This window comes from Barbatula barbatula, assembly GCF_947034865.1.
Source record: "Barbatula barbatula genome assembly, chromosome: 5".
NCBI lineage: Eukaryota > Metazoa > Chordata > Actinopteri > Cypriniformes > Nemacheilidae > Barbatula > Barbatula barbatula.
Genome location: NC_136769.1, coordinates 20,737,985 through 20,761,670, shown reverse-complemented (window position 1 = coordinate 20,761,670; position 23,686 = coordinate 20,737,985). Strand labels below are relative to the sequence as shown.

Sequence of the window (23,686 nt, the reverse complement as noted above, 5' to 3'; positions counted from 1 at the left end):
TGTACTGTAGTACTGTATGCAATGCATTATGGGCTGTGTTAACCCCTTCAGACCTTACGTCTTTTTTTGCTTAGACCAACAAAACGGCATGTTTCTATCATTTTAATAATACCTCACAGCATGTAAACCAAGTTAATGGTAACTTTATTGTCTTGCCCCTGTTAAATTTTATGTTATTTGAAGATATTTTTGAGTTGTACAACACATGGTTTTATTTATTCAATCACATGCGGTCTTAAAAATGATCAAATATTAGACTTTTTTGTGAGAATTAGTTTTGTGAAAGTTCGTGATTGTTTCGTCAGTTCTGTAAGTTCACAATTCTTTAGCGTCCCGAATCATTTTCACTCAGGTACTTTTGGCGAGGTTCAGTGTTCCCACTAATGTCAGACTATCTGCCCGAAGGACCCACGCGAGGAGGACGGACCATCCGTAGCGCTTCATCTGCACCAACCTGCATTTGCACGTTCAAATTACACGGTAAATAAAACACTTTTTTTACTATTATCCAGAGTATGTGATTCAGAAATGAAGTATTATGAAGTGTTTGAAATTGCTGCTTAACAAGCTGTAGTTAGTAACTTACGTAATTTAAAAAGGGCTCGTCATCTCCGAGATATAACCCAAATGTTCCTATTTACTTGCATTTTACGGACCCCGTGTTTTATCGGCTTGTTTTGTCATCTCTGAACTTTCAAAACTGTGGTTATTGCAAACAGGCCAACGTTAGTCATCTTAAACAGTCTATTGCTGCCATTCACCACTAAACGTAAGGTTGATATTGCAATGTTTTTTAAGTTTAAATGCGGCTTGTGTTTGAAAGGCGTTTTAGTTATCCAGTCAAGAATATAAATCTTTGTCTGACTGGTTGATTGATATTAATTAAAATAAGTAATGACCATCATGTCAACAATAACGAAATATGAAGAAAAACAAGCAACCAACGTTTTGGTCATCTGCATCAGATGGTTGATGGATAGTTCCTTATTACATTGTTGAATGCCAGCACCTTCAGTATCTCTTAACTTTTAATACATGTACTCTCATGTTTTAAATATGTCAAGTTTAGAGGGGGTAGCCTCTGTTATTTAACCTGTTTTATTGCCATTGTTATTGCCAAGTTTCAATTATTTGTTTTGCTACTGAAAGACTTGGTTGTTTGGTACTTGAGTTCTTTTTTTGTGTTGCTGCTCTTAAATAAAAAAGTAATCTTTTCTGAAACATTTGCCTATAATTTTATTAATATTTTATACAATAAATATTTGATGTTAAGTAGACATGTGTAGCCCAAAGTCCAATATTGTGCAATAAAGATTTAGTTAAAAACAGTTATGTACTGTCTTAATTATAACAGCAATATACCGTCAAATAATTTCACAGCATGAATAACGTAAAATTACATTAAATTACTGGCGTCTCTGCTGCCAGTATTTTACCGTTAAATATGGGAAAAACAGCAATGAACTGTATTTCGTTTTTACATCAAAATACCGTCAAATAATTTCACAGCATGAAGGGGAGGGGAGAAAAAGAGGCAGTAAAACAAGGATTTTATGTAAATGTCCAAATCACAATCTTAGTCACAAAGCCATTTCAAGTTCAAAGAGTCCGAACTTCAAAGGGCAACGAGAAGACTAAACGTCCCCCTTCAAAGATTAGGTCCATAAATGTTTACCCGTCAGGAATTGCAAGATGAATGAAGCTTTCTGCGAAGGAATCCAAGCCGCTGTTTAAACGACAAAGGCACACCTTTGCCCCAAAGGCACACCTGCCCAATCCAGCTGATTATTCCTGCAGTAACCACAGTACACCTGTAGGTGAAGCCCAAAGAACACGGCAGAGAAAAAAAAATGTGTCACGGCTGTGACACCGAAGTAAGCGAAACACACAGCATCTCCACGACATGGCGGTGTTGTATCGAATTTCGATTTACCTGGAGATTATTACTCCCCTACTTCTGATTGGTCAATTCACTTAGGACGCTGGTTTGTGCTTGGTCAGGGAAGTCAAAATCTCACGGGGAGTCAGATATTGATACGACAGCGGCAGCAACATCAACACGACAGCGGGAAAAGACATGCCTTCTCTCTTTGCGTATACGCTTTGGGAGGTGTTCTTTAACGTTTCTCACAAACTGACGTAGAAATGTGGGGGCGTGTTTAAGAGAGCCGTTTTAGGCAGGTTTGGATGAGCCTCCGCTTTTAAATAAACCATCTCTTTGGTTTGAGACATACATTTTTGCGATCTCACGTGTCTAATACAAGCATGAACAACTTGTAACAGACCAGAAATTGCGTCATATGACTACTTTAAGAAGTGAAAGCCAAGTGAACGTTGCACAGATTGCAGCAGATTAAGTCCTGATGCAGAGCAACTTCTAAAACATCATGGTTACATCATGTACTATAATGGCTGTGCAGGGAAAGTGACCTATCTGTCAGATATGGTGACCAATACCCGAAATAAGACCTCTCCATTTAACCCATCCAGTGAGTAGTGAACACACTTACACCCGGAGAAGTGGGCAGCAATCATTGCAGGCCCCAGGTGGGGTGCCTTGCTAAAGGGCACCTCAGTCGTTACATGCCGGCACTGAGAATCGACTGGCGACCTTCTGGTCACGAGTCCGACTCTCTAACACTGTGTCTACACCGTACGCAGCGCGATGCGACACACGGCTTGTTCTAATGGGATTGTGAATTATATTTTTTTATTAAAATGGGTTCTAATGCGTTCTATTGTCTCTTGTCGCATCGCGCCATGCCGCATCCGGTGTAACCATTAGGCCACAACTGATATATGTCACACATGCTACGAAATAATCTGTCTCTGCTACGAATACATTTAATAATGTAGCACACGTGCGATACAGTTTGGCCGAGCCGCTTGTTTGTGTGAAGTGCATTTGTCATTGTGCTTGTAAGGTTAACTATTGGCGCACCATCATTTATTTGAGTTTTTATTAAATTTTTGCAATTAAAACTTGTTTTCCGGCTGCATCGAGTCCATAATGACCTATAGTGTCCATCGTGTCTATGATCTATATATACTATAACACACAAGAAATTTACAGCAGTTTACTTTTTATGGAGAAATGTATTTACTACTGTATAGTAAAGCATTGAAAACACAGAACTCCGAAAGGTTATGTAGGGCCCTAGTTTATCCATTTGTATAACGTTAATGTCCATTTTCAGTTACCTGTCTATTTGTTGTGATGATCTGCACTTGTTTTTAAAGGAGATAACAGTTTGCTACAACTGTTTGGCCTGTGCTACAAAACTTTAAACCTCTGTAGCACCGGTGCTATGTGCTAAAAAAGTTACGTACGGCCCTAGTTAACTCCTCCCATTCAACTGTCAGTCTGCTGCCAGTTCTATTTCAAAAAGCTGCGGCTGTTTTTATACATCCAATCAAATCGCAGAGAAATAAGAAAGCCACGTCCAGAATTTTTCTCATTCAAAATTACATTTCACTCGTAAATGCTTTAAAAACGGAAGTAAAAACGATCGCAACTTCCGGTTCACAGGGACTTTAAGCCCTGTGTTCTCCTCAGTTCCTAGTCCGGTATTGTATTTTGGTTTTGTGTGGTGTTGTGTTCCCGTGATTTCTACTGTTTGTTTATTAAATATACTCTTTGGAATTCTACTCTTTCGTCTTGCGCTTTCTATACGCTTCACGAGTTACATTACATCCCAAGCAATAACAAGACACGTTTACAATGCATGTGCCGTCTGTAAACGTGTAACTTAAAAGTCATTTCTTTAGTATTTAGCATGACTGAATATTGTGGTTCTCTCATTAATATTCAGCTGGTCTTCATATCATCCCTCATGCTGCTAAATATCCCTTTGCTGTCTTCATGAAAAATGTAATTCTTCATTCGAGGCTGCACTGAATATTTATAACTGGTCCTTTTGTAATATAAAAAGCATTTAGATTTCTTTATCAAGTGTCACTATTAAAGATGCGGCTAATTCATCCGAATCCACAATGAACTCACTGATGAAGATCTGGAAGCAAATGTGTCCGCCGAACGTCGAGGTACAAGAACAGGGCACACTGCTGGCGGACATGCAGACAAAAGCAGCGCTCTAATAATACAGAACAAAAATGACATTGATACAGACAAAGAGAGATGCTTTCCCAACCGAGACAGAGGGAAAGATATTGCACACCTCCCAGACAACGCGGCTTCAGAACGGCATTCTTCAAAAGAAGGTTAAGGCAGTCTGACCCTGACCTACATACACACTGTAGCTTTTAAACAAGCGTGGAAAGACCTTTAAGAGGAAAAGAGGTCTTTGAGTCTCTTCTGCTGGAGAAAATGTATTAGATGCATTTCAGCTCATTCAATGTGCAAATGCAGTGTTCAACGTTTACTGAGCAATACGAAGTGCTTCTTTTTCTTTGTATCGAACTTTTCAGGGATGTCACAATCTCCTTTATATCCATTTAGAGTTAAAGAAGAACAATTCAGAGAGGGGGAGTTTGGAATCAGTTATGATGCATTGGGCTTCTGGACTTTAACCCCTCACAGGAACAGGAACCATTTGAAACGAGACCTCCGTCTGTTCTCTCTCTTCGCCACTTAGTCTGCAAACATCCCTTGACTTCCACTCTCTGCAATGACTGATGGGATACTCTGTCCTATTCTCCAATATACATTCTAACCAACAATTCAAATGAAAGTCATCATTTACCAGGCACACGCGACATCCTTCGACAGTAAGTAAATGTGTTAAATAGCCTCTCGCTCGAGTCGTCCCCCGCTGATATGAGTAGATTTGATTAAAGCACATATCAAACCCACCATCCCCCACGATCCTTCGCTCATACCGTTTCCTCACATGTGTCAGACCCGCATTTACATCCCAGCAGAAGTCTTCATTAATACAGTGTGCGTCTTTTTGCTTGATGTAATAAAATTAAGTGCAAATGACCGGAAGCAGCAGGTTAATAGGGATGATCAGGCCCTAAATGCCACTGTAATTCAAAACGACTTTGGCCTTGGTCTAGCCTCTACTTTTAATGTCCATTAGCCCATTTACAGTGCCATATTCCATTACCGTCCCCCTAGAGTTCAGTACCGCCCAGAGCTGAACCGCGGCACAAGCTGTCCTCTCCGCATGCTTTGCAGCCCTGTAAATCTCCTACTTCCTACAGGCATTTCCGCTAATGAAAACGAATGTCAGTCTATTACACGGCTTTTCACAAAGTGCCGTTAAAAGCAACGCACAAGGAGGAAATTGATGAAACGCGATAAGCGCATTGTTTTCTACAACCACAATGCATTGTCTATGAGGCTACAATAGGGCTTAATAAAATTCTAGAGGCATGTTGCGCTAACTTGATTTGGGAGTCGGGGAGATCCGATCGTACATTGCAAATATTCCTGCAGCGGAGATATGCTGTTGTACACGTGCACTTAGAGGCATCATGGGAGATCTGTTTAGTAAAGAAGGTTGTGGGCTTAGTTAATGTGGGCATTTCCTGTAAGGTATTACAATATTCAGTCAGCTCAAACACCCTTTAGTCTCATCTTAAGAAACGTAATTTAACCGGTGCTGTAATATTAATTACATTTCCTGTCTTTTCTAATAAAGTCAGTTGAGAACTCGGTTTAATTTGGCACGTCCACAGTTGTGATACTATTCCTCTTTCACATGCTCCAGGCTCCAGAGTGTATTACAGTCCAAGTAAATAAGAGCCACACTTTAATTCACATCACACTAGCTATACTGAGGTGAAACCGAGGTCTTAAAACGAACCAATTTAGTTTTCTTATAAGAACATAAATATTTCTAACATTGAATTCTGCGCTGTTGTTTCGTTGTTGTGCCAATGCTCGCAGCTAGATGAAAAATGCGGCCCCCCTCTCTGTTGCTTCAGATCAATGCACACACATAAACACGTACTGTATGTACAAACGCACGCTCGCTACTGTTTCAGCTTCACGGTTGAAACGTAGACACGCGAACTAGCCAGGATTTGAGACGCCGCCAAGCCATAGGCCTTCTGAATGGCACATCGTTTGAGGTGAGCAAAATGGAACTAATGTTTCAGTGTTCACTGCAGTTATCCAACAGTACAGATATGATTTTATCAGCGTACGACAGAGCAAACTGATAGCATTACCCTTTGATCACCTTCCATATTATTCCCAGCTAAAATAGCTATAGGGACATTTGACAAACAACATTTCTGTCATTTAAAATGAGCAGCGCGTCTACACAACGGAGCTGTTCGCATCACCTTACATTTATAATAGATCATATCCATATTTAGCACCAAAAGCACTTAGTTTAACCATTTCCACATCGCATCGATTGCGCCACAAGCAAGGGCCCTGCAAGGGCCTCAAACTTAAGCCCTGGCCGAGACGCTCAGGCCCTATGACCGAAAGCTTATCAGAATTCTCAGCTGGAGTCCGACTGAAGGCCGTCGTGTTTTTTGTACCTCCAAATTAGACAGGCTGTTGCAGCGCTGTTGAATGTTTGACGTAGTATTTCTGTGCTCGATTCATACAGGTTTCAGAAAGTTTTTTTCGAACATGGATTCCCGTGTCGAAACAAGGTTTCTTAGTCGCTTAATCTCGCAAAAAAACACGCCCAAGCGTCATCCAGCGAGCAAGAGAAAGAACACGCCCATCAATGGCACTTCACTCGGCTCACTGAAGTTTAGCTGTTTGTTTGCTCACTGCTATTCGTTGATGAATGTTATATAAACGGTGGAAATAATGTTGGATTTGGAGATAATTTCAAACTGATGACGCGGTCCCAGGGCGTAAAGATGCCGGACAAGAACTGAATGCAATAAGTTCAATTAATCTATATGTCTGTATTTTTCGGCAATCGGCGCGCAAGTGCATAATGTAAACAACACAAACTTATAGTAAAGCAGGAATAATGTGCTGTAGTTCCGCCCCCCCTGCACGACTCCAGGAGCTCGTCCTTTTTTCCCGGAAATAATCGTACAGCTTTATCTGTCTCTTATAAATTTGATCAAAGTAAAGACTTTTTCGAAGATACGAAGTATGCAAGACTACTCTATAGGTACTCAAGATTAATATGAGATTGGCAGAAACCGAAAAAAGATCTTTAATCATGACCCATCAAATGACAATTAATACAGTTTGGTTTCTACTCTGAATGTGCAAATGTTTTCACTGAGGATAGAGTTTATCGGTGATTTTATAGAATAATAAGTAAAATTATGATTTTTGATTCATTCTGTAACAATATTTCTCCCAAATTTTAAATGAAAAGCTCCCATTAGCATTTACTTTCAGAAAATGAGAAACAGGTCAAAAGAACAGAAAAGATGCTCAGAATTTTTTTCAGATCTCAAATACGGCAAAGAAAACTTTATAAGTTTATATTCACTTTTAAGCAATACAACAGTATTATTTCTAAATGTATTTGGGAAAAGTTATAATTTGTTGTATGTGATAACTCTTCCATGTGTCTTGTTTAATTCAACAGACACTGGACTAGAATGACCACAATACATCTGGAAATGCTGATTAAATGAACATTTTTAATAGTCTCTTAAATTTTCCTCGGCGGTTTATATATATGTATATATATATATATATATATAATGTTATCATATATAACCGCTTATACTGTCCACCCGCACAGGTCAGCTTGTGTTTCATTTGAGAGAACTAATCCAGAGGTTTCCCCTCTCGGCTTTATAAGCTAGTTTATCAAGGTCGATTCTAGACAAGGAGCTTAAGGAGAAATAATGGGGCTTTAGGGGAAAATTTTAGAAATGGGAGACACAGTAGAAAAGTCAATAAAAGATCTGGCCCGTAAAACAGAAAGCTGTTATTTGTATGTTAATCCAGAGCCCAGTATCATTGCTGAGCTGCCGGCAACCGCAGTCCCACTCCACCTGTTTAGACCAAAAGCTCCTCCGGTGAAGCACGCTCGACACGCAGGTGTGTGACTGGTCATAATAGATGCGGTGTGTTGGAGTTTATTTGTGTGCTAGTGCCACGGACAGGCTTGAGAGCGATTGAGGCCACACATTCCTCCGAGGCGGCCGATGTTGATTTTATCATTTTGCGCGTGATTGAACGCCGTTTCTGCGACGGGACGAGTAAATCAAAGATAAAGACAAGCATTTGTGTTCTCTCGCTCGATCTAAACGCCGGGAGCTTTATTTTACGCCTGGTTCAAAGCAAAAGGCCAGACTGGTCTTTTCACGGTGAAAACCGTAGTATCAACCCACACATCTGAAACGCAACAACTAGTCACGTTTGTGAGTCACGGGTTATTGTCAGATATCACAAATGCTCTCGGTTTAGGGGATTGGTGACAGCCCCGTTATGTCCTCGACACTGTCTGATCACCACAAGGTGCATGCAATAAAAGCACAGTTTACTTTATGTTATGCTTTGGATCAATTTCCTACACCTTACAGCGAGTCTATGTGGTACCTCTGGCACAGTCACTCATTACATATATCATTTATTTATATCGATATATTTTACTCTACCAGTTTAGCTAAAGGAACGCTATAAATGTTTTGTAATGTTCCTATTCAAATCAAAATGATGTTTAATGATAATGTGTGTGATATTTTTAACAGCGTCCCCAATGTGTTGCTTGGTTACATGCCATGCTTGATGCTCTGTTGTTGGAAAACAAATGAATTAATAAGCTAACTGTTTTTAAAACACAAGTTAGTCATTAATGGTTTGTTTATAGAACTGTTGTGTAAATATTGAGGTTAATGCCGTTGTACTGAATATCAACATGGCTGTCATCACTCGAGGTACGAATCACACCTGTGTTGATGCTGAGTACCACAGCAAATTCTGTGGTGATGAGAGATTAAATGGACATTTCCCCCCAAAATACTAATTCTGTCATCGTGTCTCTGTGAAACACAAAAGAAGATATTTTGAGAAATGTCTCTGTGTATTTGTGTGCATACAATGGACGTCAGTGGGGTGTGTGTGGTTATTGTTTGTGTTCTCACACAGGTTTAAAACGATAGTAGGGTGACGTGGGTGAACCATCCCTTCAATGCACGTGGGTTGGGTGGGTGGATTTAATCTCTCTTCGTCAATTCTAATTGGCGATGCTAATGGCACAGAAACAGACTTTGCTTTTTATAAATGTACAATCTTGACATCTAGGGTAAATCAGATCTCTGGATAATGTGAGTTGAATGGGTTTTGCTAGAACCTTCCAGCTGAAGATGAGGCTGTCTGGCATTGGCTCTTGCTGGACTGAGTTTTGGCTCACTTCCTGTTTCTGCTGCTACACAGGACCATATTTCCAGCCCTGATGGGAACGATGAAATGATGATAACTGCCCCACAGAGAACAAATGTGCTTTAAGTCGTGTTAATTACTTCTGGGAATCCATAAAAGTCATTAAAGCCAAAGTAGTGTTTATCTTTTGAAATGAAATAATTGATTTCCTTCTGTTTTTTAACCAACATGCTTGCGTTTTATACTGTAATGCTTTGGAGGAAATGACTGATGTAGTGTCTGGCATGAATAGAGCACATCGCAAGCCACTGCGATGCTATCAGCTTACAGTTTTTGCATTTTTATTAGTACACGTTGTAATAAAGTTCGTAAGAAGGGAGGGAAGGAGGCGGGAACCGGCGAACATTCAACAATAAAACTTTAATTAAACATAAACAAACCATAAACACGGAAGTAGCCGACAGCCACCTCACGGTAGACTGCCGGCCATAAAACATACAAAAACTAGACACGGTTCGGGCCCGGTCCTCTCTCGTCAACAGTCCTGCCGAACATCCATTTAAGCTCCCAATCTCCTCCGTGATAAGATGCGGGACCGGTGCGCGCACAGCTGATTGCACTTATCACTCACGCCACCGGCCCCGCGTCACGGCTCTCGTCCCGCCTTCCTCACCACATACCCCCATCACCCCTTACAGGCCGGGGGGCACCCCCGAGACTGTACCTACTCCCCCCCTGGGGAGCCAGTCTCGGAGTCGGCAGCGCCTGGGGGTATGCACCGGCGAGACGAAAGAACGGAGACGGGAGCCCCCGGAGCGACAGGGACGAGAGAGGGGAGAGAGGAAAAGAAAAAAAATTGTCCGGTTCCCTGACACGCTGTCACTCGGTCCTCAGCCCAGCCGAGAGGCTCTTCCTCGCGGTGCAATGCGGTGGTGCTGGACGTCGGGGGGACGGCCCGATCCTCCTCCGCCTCCTGGCGGTTGGCGATGGCCCTCGGCGTGAGGGCAGCCAGCAGCGGGTCCCCCGTTTCCTGTTCCTCACCCTCATGGTTGTTGGACACAGGATTCCGGCCCACGGCCAACGGCGACGACCCCTCCGCTCCCCCCTTAAGGCCGCCATCCCACCTCGGCCCAGGAGCACGGCAGCGAGCTCTCCGTCCCAGACGATTTTTCTTGCTCCAGCACCACCGCATCGGGCAGCCGCCGGCGGACGTCCCTTGTCCGCGCTGCCCGAACTCCTCCGCACCACGATGCCCCTCGGCAGCGAGGGCTCTTCGACAGCATGCCCCTCCTTCCTCCCGGGTTTCGGCACCAGTGTAATAAAGTTCGTAAGAAGGGAAGGAAGGAGGCGGGAACCGGCGAACATTCAAATAATAAAACTTTAATTAAACATAAACAAACCATAAACACGGAAGTAGCCGACAGCCACCTCACGGTAGACTGCCGGCCATAAAACATACAAAAACTAGACACGGTTCGGGCCCGGTCCTCTCTCGTCAACAGTCCTGCCGAAGATCCATTTAAGCTCCCAATCTCCTCCGTGATAAGATGCGGGACCGGTGCGCGCACAGCTGATTGCACTTATCACTCACGCCACCGGCCCCGCGTCACGGCTCTCGTCCCGCCTTCCTCACCACACACGTGTTCTTAAAATTGTGAAGCTTTTCAGTTATTTAGGATAAATGTATCTGTTGTGTGTAAAAATTGGTTATAAATGTCTTCTTTTATATTCTGGAGAAGTAGGAAAGTCATACAGGTTCGGAATGACATGAAGGTGAATAAATGAGGAAAGAATTTTCATGTTGGGGTGAACTATCACTTTAAAACGACAGTTCGTAACTTTTGCCTCTCTATTGCCATGTCTGTCTGTCGAATGAGAAAAATAGTGGGCGTGGCTTGCGTCTTTCACTGTGATTTGATTGGATGTATAGAAAACAGAAGTTGCATTTTGAAATGGAACTGGCAGCAGACTGACAGTTGAAGGGGAGGAGTTAACGGATGCTCCGCCCAAGCCGTCTAACATACGTTATTTTTTTGTTGGAGAGTCAGGAGGACGGATGTGCATTTTCAGATTTTAACTGAAGATTATGGGAGCACATGAATTTAAAAAGAGAACGACTAACATTAGATCATGAAAATGACATTTCGGGCAGTTCGTTATGTTGCCGTGTTTGAAAGTAAGCAGTCTGCCAAGTTGTAAGTCCGAAGGTAAATGAATAACAAAGTTATTGTCTTGTAAAAAAGGGAGTCGACTCCGAATCATGCAAACGAGACGTCACCTAGTACGGGTCTCAAACCGCCGCGTATCTACGTCACTAGAAATAGTCCCCGCCTACATCTTGCTGGGATGCCGCGAAAACTTCACTCTCCTCCCGAAACACTGTCGCTCGTTCGTGATGCCTGTGCATCATGTCTAGAACCTGTGTTCTACGTTGTGAAACAAAGTCCGTCAAATTTAAACAAATTTTTTATTTCACTGGTTGCTGTTTTCAAAAGACTTTTCAAATACTTAAAAATACAATACTCCTTTACAAAACACAAATGTGCCTACTCTTAATGTCGTGTATGTTGATTTGACTAACGCATTTTCAAAGCACTGGTGATCGCAATATATGGATAATGTGAAGAGGCACTTTAGAGTCTGCATAAACATACAGAGCGCAGCAATACACGATTCGTCCCGGGAAACATGTCAAGTTTTAAGGGCAACGATGTTTAGCGAGAATCAAGAGGACACGAGTGGCAACATGTATGCGTAGGCACGCGTTTACATGCAAGCGTGTGCCGGAGACTTGCGTGGGATGGAGACTGAGGACTAAGTGTGAGATTAATAGAAGCGTGAGTTGCGAGACATGTAGGACAAGCTCTGGCTGAGTCGACTGCTGAATGAACCTGTCTGTCAGTATTAATCTGTTCTGGGACCCAAGAACTTAATGCTTTCTGCTCAAACCTAATCAAGTCCATTCCCTCTGACACAGCGTCTGTCAATTATATCCATCAAATAGATACTTGTTTCTCCGCAGTCTCATTCTCTTTACCTTCTGCTGCTCGCAGAGAAGCCTGATGTAGGTGGGATTACTCCAGTCAATGGGAACCTACGCATATCTAGTTGACCAGACACTGTTCACGTTTGCGACGAAATGCACGCAAGGCTGCGATAATGGCGACCCACAGTGATGATCATCATGATCTTTATTCCAGATGAAGCTTCTTTGGACATTGTTTAGTAGACAAACACATACACCGACGTGACATTGCAGCGAAATGTCCCTCTTAAAAGAAATAGCTCACTTCATTTTGTTCATTATTTACTGGAATGCACAAAAAACCCGTTCTTTGGTTTTGAAAATAAACTCTTCAATTGTATGTTTTTGTAAGAGTTATTTAAAGTAGCCAGCTCATAATAAACCTTACAACTTGGAATAAAATCAGGCTGGAATAAAGGGAAACATTTTGCCGTATCATGCCGTGTCAAGTTTTATGTGACCTTAAGGCTTCAATGGCAACATTTTCTGAACTTTAACATAAAAGCATTGCCTACTTTTTAGTAGGAATAGTTAACCCATATGAAAATCATAATTTATCCTTATGCCTTACCGCTCATGAGGTGTATGCTTCCATGTTTAAATTATGAATAAATCACCAGATGAGCTTAAAATATGAATAATTTTCTATTACAAAAGTATTGTTATGCTTCAAAAGACATGTATTAGTCCAATAGTGTCATTTGTATTACCTTATTACAAATGGATGTACAGTACATGCTTTTCAGAGCTTCACCATGTTGGCTACCACATAAGACAACATTATGGCATTTCAATCTAAAATGATTTGCTTGTGTTCCGCTGACACATCTAAGATGGCATGAGGGTGAGTAAACTAAGAGAATTGTCACATTTGGACAGACACACACACAATTCATTCGTACGTTTAATTCAGTGTCATTGTTCACTGGGTTGTCTGTACAGGAAACAAGCTTCTGTACTCCAAAACACATCCACGGGGAGATTATAAAAAACAATGGCGCTTGCCACCTCCGCACGCTCTCTGATAGACAAATAACATAATCAATCCCCAGTAGGTGAGCGTGATCAGATAGGATTTTGGTAATAAGATCCCTCTGAAACTGTCACATTAAGGCAGTTTCCTGCGAGAAATGATCACCAGACGTAGTTCACAAGGACCTGTCCCCTACTTTTAACCCCTTTGCGAATGAGCTCTCGCAAATGAGTGCATTTTAAACGCCCACTCAGAACGACCGGCGCAGAGAGAGAACTCATTCTTATCTTTCTAAAGGACTACAGAGTTTTGGTCTTCGTTCCTCACCTAGCAACGCGGTGTCAAGCATACGATGAAGATTTTAATTTTCCATTAGTCTCACTCAGTGGAATATTTGACTCGCGTGTGCAAATGTAAGTGCATTTGCTGTGGCATTTACAATATCTCTATTACACTGATCTGATAAAAGATAAAAGCACGGATTACGGGTGAAAGGAAAACATGCGTTGGACCTGATATAATTGACATTTTAATCACAAATCTTGTTGAACAGTTTGACTCCTCATCTATTGTTGTTTAACACGATTAACAGAGCGTGAAATAGATCATATAATCCGAAAGGAAACAAAATAAAAGCTGTTTAATGAACAAATGTGATGTAAGCAGAAACTGTTTCATTATCATCTCGCACCAGATGTAGGCTCTGATAAACATTCACATGTTCCTTTTTTCTCTATTTGCTGTCAGTGAAACGGCTGTTGAACAAGTCAAAGAGATCAAAGTGGGGCCAGATTACATAAAACAGGACAAACACAAACCACTCTCCAAACCTATCTAACTGCATACATAGACATCCAAAATGCTCACAAGGTTTTGAGACACCACCAGAATGCATAGTATAAAGTCGTACAGAACGACTGCTCATGCAAATACAAATATTAGAGATGCACCGATATGATAACGATAACAGGTGATTCTTTAACATTGGAAGCCGATGACCGATATACTGGCAGATATACAGTATCTGGATATGAATATAACATTTCCTAAGACAAAACGTGGACGACTGCTTTTACATGAAAACATTCATTGCAGAAAACAAGGTTAGTTCTCCTTACCCGGAAAATCACGTACCAAGCCTTCTTTACACAAAAACTTTTCTGGTATATTTTTTATTCAACAAACAAATTATAGACGTTCTTCCTGAGCAACCCAGAAAAATGTGCTTAGTAGCCACGAGTCTGACATGCAGGCTGTCAAGACAGAAAGCATTCAGACAGCAGTCTCATTCGCTTTTGTTCCTATAATCTACACATCCATAAACACCGTATCTACATACTGTACCTACATCAACAACGTTTTGCTAACAGCAGTAAGTGAATGATCACGGCAGAGATACTGTACTGTATTTTAACTGTGAGCAGCTGAAGAAGTTTAACCAGAGGAAACGATTTATGATTTATCGGCTATAATATATCGACCGAAATTTTATTGTCGACCGATACCAATATGGCTGATAATTTATCGTGCATCCCTAAGTAAATATTATAGCTACTCATATTTACATTGCCAACTAATGTTCTCAATGATTGAAATACAAGTGATATTACTAATGCTAGTAGTAATGCTATAATATTATTTTTCACCAGAATCTAAACATAATACTACTACGTGCATAACATTCCACAAACGAGCACACTTACACTACCCATTATCACAACTATTAAGGAAAATACTAATACAGATAACACTAAAGGTAGTACTTATAACATCTATTCGTGTTCATGCTAATATTCATAATATTGCTAATTCAAAAAAATACCCCAATACTTACACTATTGCTAATACTAATAAACAAAAATGCACAAATGATTGTCATTACACTAGCAGTTTTTCAATACAAATAGCCAGTGCTGATGATGATGCTCATACTAAAACTCAATATTATTCATACTTATAGTCATTGAACGCACAGGGAATTCCTTTCATACTCTTTCATTTGTAAAGCGCATAAATAAACAGACGCGCGAGTAGTTGTAATCGCCTACCTGTCGTCCGTCTGCCAGTCCCCGAGCAACAGGTCTCGGAACCGGTACCGCGGCGGCAGCGGCAGCACCTCCTTCTCCAGCTCCACCATAGTCAGCGCCGAGCCCTCGCACGAGCACGAATCACCGCGTAATAAAGATTCAAACGCCGTCGTTTATCCCTCCGATGCGATTATTTCAGGTGGCACACATGTATGCATGAAGCGCTGTCATCACTTAATAGCGCACAGTCAAACAGGTCCACTACCACAGCTGAGCAACTGGTGCCTCCTCTCCCAACACAGAGAAAACACACGGCGCCTGGACATCCCGCTTCATTGCTGAGCCGAGCACAGCCAGCTGTAATAGTTGCCAGATGTTGCTGTAATGCCTTATTTCACCTTGGTCCTGTATTGATCCGAGCGGCGGTGGTTATGCAGATCATTGCGCTGTAACTCCTCGGATGTAATGTGGGCAAATTCATCTGTAACCCGCCTGCGGAACTGTCATCGGTTGTAATCCTGTGCGTTAACTTTAACGGGGTTTTTAATTCAGATGATGAACAAATCTGTTCAGTAATTAATGGAAATAAAAATACGTCGTAGGCGAAAAATAAGCTTTACTAAATATAGTGCCCTGAATTGCGTTCGCGTGTTGCCTTATTACACGAGTGCACGGTTTTGCGCATTTAAAATAAATACCGTGAAATGAGCATCAACGCAGAGGTTATTTGGTACAGTCACACCTGTTGCGGTATTTGACTTGGTTTATTCATTATGCCAGAGGAAGTGCATATGCAGGCTGCACAATAATGTAATAAAAAAAAATAATGAAATTGACATGCTGGAGTCAAATTAATTGTGTTGTCGCATTCAATTTCTCGAATCCGATCCAGTGCAGACCTCATGCCGTCAATTATATCTAAAGCTCTGCCCCCCGGTGGATTCATAGGAAAGAGCAAATGCCCAATAAATCGTCATGCAAAGGATTATAGTCCCTCAAACAAAGCCATCACAGTCGATGGTATTTTTACAACACATTTTGAAACGGCTTAGTATCAGTGACCCTTATATCATTCGTTTCTTTGATACGCTTCTAAAGCCTGTGACATACTTATGGCAAGCCGAACTAGCTTTTAATCATTCTCAGGATATTAATTGTGGATATCAACAATTACATTTTTACTAGTCATAGTTATAATTCTTGAAATCAAAAATGGAATTTCTACTAGTTACAACTGCTATTTTTGATATCAGAAATTACATTTTCACTAGTAAAAATGTGAATTCTTGATATCAACAATTACTCAATCACTCGCAGAAATCACATTCTTGATATCAACAATTACTCAATCACTCGCAGAAATCACATTCTTGATATCAACAATTACTCAATCACTCGCAGAAATCACATTCTTGATATCAAAATTTGAATTTCATCTAGTAAATAACGTAATGCTGGATATCTGTAATTGCATTTTTACAAGTTAAATATCACAATAGACTTCCATTCAAGTTCAATTTTAGATATCAATTATACATTTCTTTCATGTTAAAGGTCTTACTCCAGATATCAGAAATGCATTTCCTACTAGTAAAAAAATTGTTTTGATATCAATAATTGTGTGGTCACTAGTGATAATGTCTATTCTTGATATCAATTACTACATGTAAAAATTACAATTTCTGATATCAATAATTACATTTTCACTTGTTACTAGTAAGAAAGCCATTTTAGACATCTACAATAACCCTCAGATTTATTGATATCTGAAATCTATTTCCTGATATCATAAATACCAAATGCAACATGTAAAAATTAATTTACAGATATAAAAAATGGGCATTTCAACTAGTGGAAATTGAATTCTTGATATCAGGAATTAATATTTTTACTATGAGAAAGTAATTATTGATATCTAAAAATGTGGTTTTAACAGGTAAGAATTGCATTTTTGATATCTGACAAATTGAAACACTTTAAAATCATGGTGATGCTGACAAAATTTGCTGTATTTTGTATTACTAGGGTTGGGTATTGTTTGCCATTTTTTCGATACCAGTGCCAAATCAATACACTTATAATGGTACCGGTTCCTGAATCAATATTTTTAAAAAAGACACAAAAAAACGTTCCATCAAAAATAAATCCATCATTTTTACCATCCATCATCAATTCATACGATTTTTAACATGTAAGAAATGTATTATTGATATCTGAAATTGAATTTGAATAAAGTCTATTGTGATATTTAACTAGTAAAAATGCAAACATAGATATCAAGAATTACGTATTTTACTAGTTGAAATTAACATTTTGATATCAAGAATTATAACGGTTACTAGTAAAAATGTCATTGTTGATATCAAAAATTAATATCCTGAAAATGATTAAAAGCTAATTCGGCTTGCCATACATACTACGTGTACGTGAGCGTACGCATACAGCCGGACGCACAGCCTTGCAAAGTATACTGCTTTTATACGCGTACACACAGGTTGACGCATGCGTGTCAGGGCATTGCGATATCTCTGTGCCTACACAGTGGTCAGGTTTTCTTCAACTACCTTGAATCGATGCTCCCAGGACACGGTTGCCACCTTGGTGGCTACTGCAAGAAAGGTATTGCGCATGTGCACGTACTATTCCGATTACGAAATTTGCGTCACGTGCACTGTACGCTGTCCCTTGCGCACGCGTAAAAAGGGAACTATACGCGGGGCTTTCGATGCGAAACATAGGGGCTGTTTGTACATGACCTTACGCGCAAGCCGGCGTGATAGCTCGTGCACGTCTGTCTTTTTGTCGCATTATGACCGTGTCTACACCGGACGCGACAGGACAAAAGACATTGTAATTTGTCCACACTGGATGCGACGCGATTAACCCATTATCAAGCAGGTTGTCATGTCGCGACAGGTGTAGACACAGTGTTAAATGAACGCTTTAAGGGCAACGCTGGCAAATGCACAATTCTCGTTGAGATGCAAAATTCTGATTGTTTGCAACAATATACACTTTTTCTTTACAAGTAACTTACATATTTAAATGGATAAAAGTTTGAATAAAAGATTTTATTTACAGAGCAGATGTTTAACACGAGGTTATAGTATGTTAAAACAAAATGCATGAAAAAATATAAAAGCCTAGCCTTTCTAGGCCACTTATTTAACAGTGATGTTTACTGATTGTAGTGCCTCTACAGCCCAGCTGGGGTACTGCTCACTGGACGAGAACATCCTCTTCATGAACGCTTTCACGAACTCTGGAAACCTCTTCTCTATGATGCTCTGACGTACCGATCGCATGAGGGTGAGCTAAAGCAAAGACACATGTGGACAGAAGGAAATGAGGACACAACACTAAATGCAGTAAACCTGTAAGACTGGTTGATCATTACCTGGAAGGAGATGTTATGGATGGTTATGTGATGCATGGCCGCAGTGTCACTCTTGAACAAGGCGTGAAGGTAAGCCCGACTGTGTCTGAAGTTTTTTTTAAGGAATGGAAATACATGTTTTAGGTGTGAAGGAGAGATTTTGAACATCAGCATATTGATCCAGCAGTTTATCTGGCATTTCAAACAAGACGCCAATACCTCCTGCAGGTGGGACACTGGCAGTCGGGGTCAATTGGCTGGATGTCTTTAGCATATTGCTTCTGTTTGAGCTGCAGAGATCCCCAGGGAACCAAAGCGGAGCCAAATCTCTGAAACAGCACCAAACACTAATGTCAGTTACAGCCTCAGTAAAAGACACAGGATAATGACAAGACTCAATGTGCATCGCTGGAGTTATTCAAGGATGCTGTCAATCACCAAAATATTCATTCTAACAGGTCAAATTTGGGCAGAAGCTCTTAAAATGTGCTTTTGAAGAATTTTAAGTTCTGCGTTTTATTAAACATTTACAGATTTTAATGGCTGGCAGATATTTATGCATTTGCTATAATAAGGACTGACGTGGGATTATTTAATAGAATTCTACTAAAACACAAGCTTGGTGCTCTAATGGAAAACTTTTTAAAGAACTTAATGGACAAATTGAAACACTTTAAAATCATGGTGATGCTGACAGTTAAAATTTGCTGTATTTTCTATTACTAGGGTTGGGTATTGTTTGCCATTTTTTCGATACCGGTGCCAAATCAATACACTTAATATGGTACCGGTTCCTGAATCGATACTTTAAAAAAAAAGATCATTCTTTTTTCAAAAAAGATCATCACAGATCATTCGCGATCTGTTTAACCATTATGTAAGATGTGTTGGATTTTTATTATCTGAGCTTTCCGACATTTGTTAACATGAATAAGGGCAAATATCTCATTTGACGGCCTAGTAAGTGGCACCGAAATGAGGCACCGAAATCGAGAACTGGTTTCGGTGGCCAACCCTATGTATTAACAGAAAAACAATATGAATATTCCATTTCCAAAATAAAAAGAGTGTGAAGAGAAATCCATTACTTACTGCTGTGCGAGTCGGGAAAACACAGTCAAACATATCACAGCCCAAGGCAACACAGACCACCAGGTCGAGTGCATAGCTTAAAGACATTTGAAAGAAAAAAAATGAACATCAAATAACGACAAATAAACACAGCAGGCACTAAATGATATCATCGACCTTACCCAACTCCCATGAGGTAACGGGGCTTTTCTCTGGGCAGGTGGTCTGTGCTTAGAGTCACCATCTTCCAGAAATCATCCTTTTCCTCTCCCCCACTCAAACCACCGATGGCGAAGCCCGGTACATCACGCTTTGTCATTTCTGTGTAAAGAGCAAAAAAAATGTTAATCCGCAGGAGAATGATGTTTCAAATGCACCCTGAGAAGAACATTCAGCCTTGTGTAAATGTACCCTTCTCTCAAATACACTATATGTTAATTGCCATTTTAACTGTGATATAGCATTAACACCACTAAACCACGATAGACGTCAAATTGAATGTTGGGTTTGACTTGAAGTTGAATGATGCCACGCAGTGCCCACCATCTAAACAGGCCTTGCGCAGTTTTGCATCAAGTCCCCCTTGTATAATAGCGAACAGGTTCTGTCTGTCTGGATTCTTGTTTGCTGCGATGCAGCGGTCCAGCCAGCGCACAGAGCGGTGCATTGCCTCTTCCACCCGCGGCCCTTTCACCGTACTGCTGACCACATCATCCAGTTGCATCATGATATCCGAACCTGCAAACATTGCAGTGAATAACGGTCCACAGGGGATATAAAGTATTGACTAAGCATCATATGTTCTGCACTAGTTGAGAGATAATGATCGGAAAAATGTCTCATACCCAAGCTGTTCTGTATGCCTATGGATTGCTCAGGGGTGAGCAGGATTTCTTTGCCATCATACGGGGAACGGAACGTGACCCCCTCCTCTGTTACTTCAGAAAGTTCGACAAGAGACACCATCTGAAAACCTCCGCTGTCCTAGAAACCGAAATGGGGAGTGAAGCTTTAGGGGGTTTTGGTACCAAAGTAAAACGAATCATATCAGACAATAATGGGTAAGATAGCTGGCCCGTGCTTACCGTTAAAAGATTTCGTTTCCAATTCATAAATCCATGCAATCCTTTGGCTTTCTCTATTAACTCAGGACCCTGTTTGGACACATAAAACAACTGTCTACTAAGTTTTAAACAAAGTGCAGATTTCCATTTATACGCTTTCTGACACATACCGGCCTCATACCCAGGTGATACGTGTTTCCCAGACATATGTGACAGTCCAGATCCGCCAGCTGGTCTGCAGTGATTCCCTTCATGGTGCCCTGGGTGCCCACCGGCATAAACACCGGGGTACTGACCGGGCTGTGGGGGAGAGTAAGAGTGCAAGCTCTCGCCTTACTAACGGGACACTCCGCCACGATTCGAAGAGCAAGAGGCGCAGCAGAGGATACAGCTTTTAATGATGCCATACTGCCTTCACGCTCATGTGTGTTCGCCGCTACGGGCGCCGCCATTTTGAACAGTGTTTATAGTGAACTACACCAGGAAGTGACTCAAAGGTCTCTCAGTAAAGTATAATCCCGACTGGCGGCTACACTTTGTGATTGTTCTCAAATAATGGGTCCCATTCTTCTGGCAAGAGTCAACTATTTACGAACTAGGGCCCTAAATAAATTCATTTTGTGTATTGTAGGAAAGAAATGCGTGTTTGACTTCATACTGCGGGTACTAATCAACATATGACGTTAAAGTAACGCGAGATCAACTCGAGAGTGAACTCCTCCTTATGGTCTGGAATCACTCTCGCGGTTCTTTGATGTCATACGACGATCACTCGGCGCAGCGCCGCACACTAATCCAGAATGCTTCGTATAATTCGATGTGTTTTATTTCTTAAATATTACAAATAGTTTTGTGTCAATTTTGTTTTATAATACGAACTAAATTCCGACTTTTCCGTTCTAGCTGAAGGTATAATATACTTCTTTAACGCTTAGCTGAATGACATTTGAGCCATCCAACACCTTCGGCTGTTACGGCCACAACGCAAGCTTAACCAATCGAAAGCAAGAATACGTCCACAGTCGGTCTGGAGAACCAATCAGATCGTTGACAGGAGGCGGGACTTGCGCCACCGGTGGAGGTCGGATGTCGCCTGACCGGATGATAGCGAGAAGTTTTGTTTTGTGAGTTTACGAATGACTGACCCTCAGATCAGCAAAAGGATCTCAATTCACGCTCTTTAATACGCGATATATGACCGTCAACTGATGTTTTATAAATGATTTGTTTGTGACAGACCGAACTGAAAGTGTTTGAAGGGTGGAAACGGAACAGTTGTAAGTAACCCGAGCGCCTTGCTGCTGTGAGCCCGTTCCTGCGCGCGGAGAGACGGTCAGAAACCATGGGCAACCGGGGGATGGAGGAATTGATCCCCCTGATCAATAAACTTCAGGATGCTTTCAGTTCCATCGGCCAAAGCTGTAACTTGGATCTGCCGCAAATAGCCGTGGTTGGAGGACAGAGTGCCGGAAAAAGCTCCGTGCTGGAAAATTTCGTCGGCAGGTTGGTTATTTTACTCGTTTACTTTACAAATCAGTTGTAAATACAATCACGGATCGACGCGTTTTCCGTATTTCAGCTGATACGCGAACAGTCGTCTTATTTGTTGGTATTCCAGCTGCGTTTGAGTGCTCATCGGTCGATCGATTGACTTGGATATGGTGTCATTCACTAACGCGAGTTGCGCAAGCAGCGTAAGTGGACGCTCTTCGCCATTCATTGAAATCAAATGGGCGTAAGTGAGAGCGAAGCGCAAAATGGGGAAGGTGGCGGTATGGTGCACACAGAGACGAAGTTATATCGCGTCGTTGAGAGCTTCGTTGTGGCACAGTGGGGAAATTAAAACCACGCAAATGCGTATAGCTCTGTTTAAGCCATCAAACGCATTTCCTTGTTTTGGGTGGTAATGTATCGCATCGCTGTGACTCTTGTCCGAACATTGACGTCATGCACTTGTCTACGTGCCCTTGCTGAAAAGTCCTCAAAAGCTTCTTTTTATCTTTACAATATGGGGCTGTACGATTAGCATATTTATGTTATTTTAGATGACACTCATCTGTGCTAACAATACATTGGACACTTCCACCGTATTTTGCTGCATTTCATGAAAATATGTACAGTACACATTCAACTAGTTATACTAAAATACTATTAAGTACACTTTTTAATGTATCTTTTAATGCAACAAATACATATTTATAAATTCCCCCCAAAGAAACAACAACCTAGAAAAAAACTATAGAAAGCAGACATTCTAATGAATATTTTGGTCATCAGGGAAACTGTTGGTTTTACTAGAAACAATTGTAGTCTGTGTGTTAAGTTTTGTCGGTGGAATGTTATTTATTGGATAGAAATCAACCAATAAACACTTTTAGGCATTAGACAAGGCCCAAAGTACACAACCATAAGAAATCGAAAATAAATTCTAGAAGAAATATGCTTTGTTGTCAGATAATTTCTTTAAGCAGAAAATAAAATAATAACATTTGACTTTTGGGGTGACGTATCACCTGGGCATAACAGATAATCTTAAAATTATCCAGCTGCATACTTTTACAACAAATATGCAAAACATGGAGCCTCGTTTTAAAATAGCAAGTAGGTTAAAATACTTGGATGCCATGTTATGAAGTTTAAAACGACACGTGTGTCCTGTGTAGAGACTTCAAAACCAACAAGTAAAAAAAAAAAAAACAGAATTCAACTTTGTGTACGGAAGTCGAGGAACCTCCCTCGTCCTGTTCTACTCGACCTTGTGTTTTGTAAAGGTTGGTGTAACCACCTGTTTTGCAGTATTTATTGGTCGTGGCCAAACCTACATCAGGCTTACAGCACCAGTAGATCATGTGAATCAGGTTTATTCAATCTCATTTAAAGCTTCAGACGGGAAGAGGAAGTACCACTTGGACAGGAGATGA

The 23,686-nt window shown here is 40.9% G+C and overlaps 3 protein-coding genes across 8 annotated transcripts in view; 1 reads left to right on the top strand and 2 right to left on the bottom strand.

The window, feature by feature from the left end:
- Window positions 1-15,360, bottom strand: part of kcnt2b (potassium sodium-activated channel subfamily T member 2b) — a gene marked incomplete at its 5' end in the record, with an annotated part of 61,985 nt that extends 46,625 nt beyond the window's left edge. Inside the window, one exon of the mRNA XM_079456234.1 lies at window positions 15,276-15,360. Coding sequence (XP_079312360.1) covers window positions 15,276-15,360 — 85 coding nt within the window. The remainder of the gene's footprint in view (window positions 1-15,275) is intronic.
- Window positions 15,361-18,000: 2,640 nt separating this feature from the next.
- qtrt1 (queuine tRNA-ribosyltransferase 1) lies at window positions 18,001-21,853 on the bottom strand. Its single transcript, XM_079456745.1, has 9 exons — window positions 20,936-21,853; window positions 20,787-20,855; window positions 20,547-20,685; window positions 20,245-20,439; window positions 19,884-20,022; window positions 19,723-19,798; window positions 18,850-18,959; window positions 18,652-18,736; window positions 18,001-18,568 (listed from the first exon to the last, which is right to left on the bottom strand). Exons 1-9 carry the CDS (start codon window positions 21,215-21,217, stop codon window positions 18,416-18,418), a joined length of 1,248 nt encoding a protein of 415 aa, XP_079312871.1. The 5' UTR covers window positions 21,218-21,853; the 3' UTR covers window positions 18,001-18,415.
- Window positions 21,854-22,107: 254 nt separating this feature from the next.
- The window catches only part of dnm2a (dynamin 2a), a gene marked incomplete at its 5' end in the record, with an annotated part of 33,505 nt that continues 31,926 nt past the window's right edge, over window positions 22,108-23,686 (top strand). For all 6 annotated transcript variants that reach the window (XM_079456744.1, XM_079456743.1, XM_079456742.1 and 3 more), the window contains one exon: window positions 22,108-22,268. In XM_079456744.1, coding sequence (XP_079312870.1) covers window positions 22,108-22,268 — 161 coding nt within the window. The remainder of the gene's footprint in view (window positions 22,269-23,686) is intronic.

What these genes read in the sequence shown, in the direction of transcription:
- qtrt1 (XM_079456745.1), bottom strand. Translation starts at nt 21,217, where the DNA reads ATGGCGGCGCCCGTAGCGGCGAACACACATGAGCGTGAAGGCAGTATG. An exon ending in ATCACCTGGGTATGAGGCCG is followed by an intron (nt 20,856 to 20,935) that starts GTATGTGTCAGA and finishes GTGTCCAAACAG; the next exon opens with GGTCCTGAGTTAATAGAGAA. An exon ending in GGAAACGAAATCTTTTAACG is followed by an intron (nt 20,686 to 20,786) that starts GTAAGCACGGGC and finishes TTCGGTTTCTAG; the next exon opens with GACAGCGGAGGTTTTCAGAT.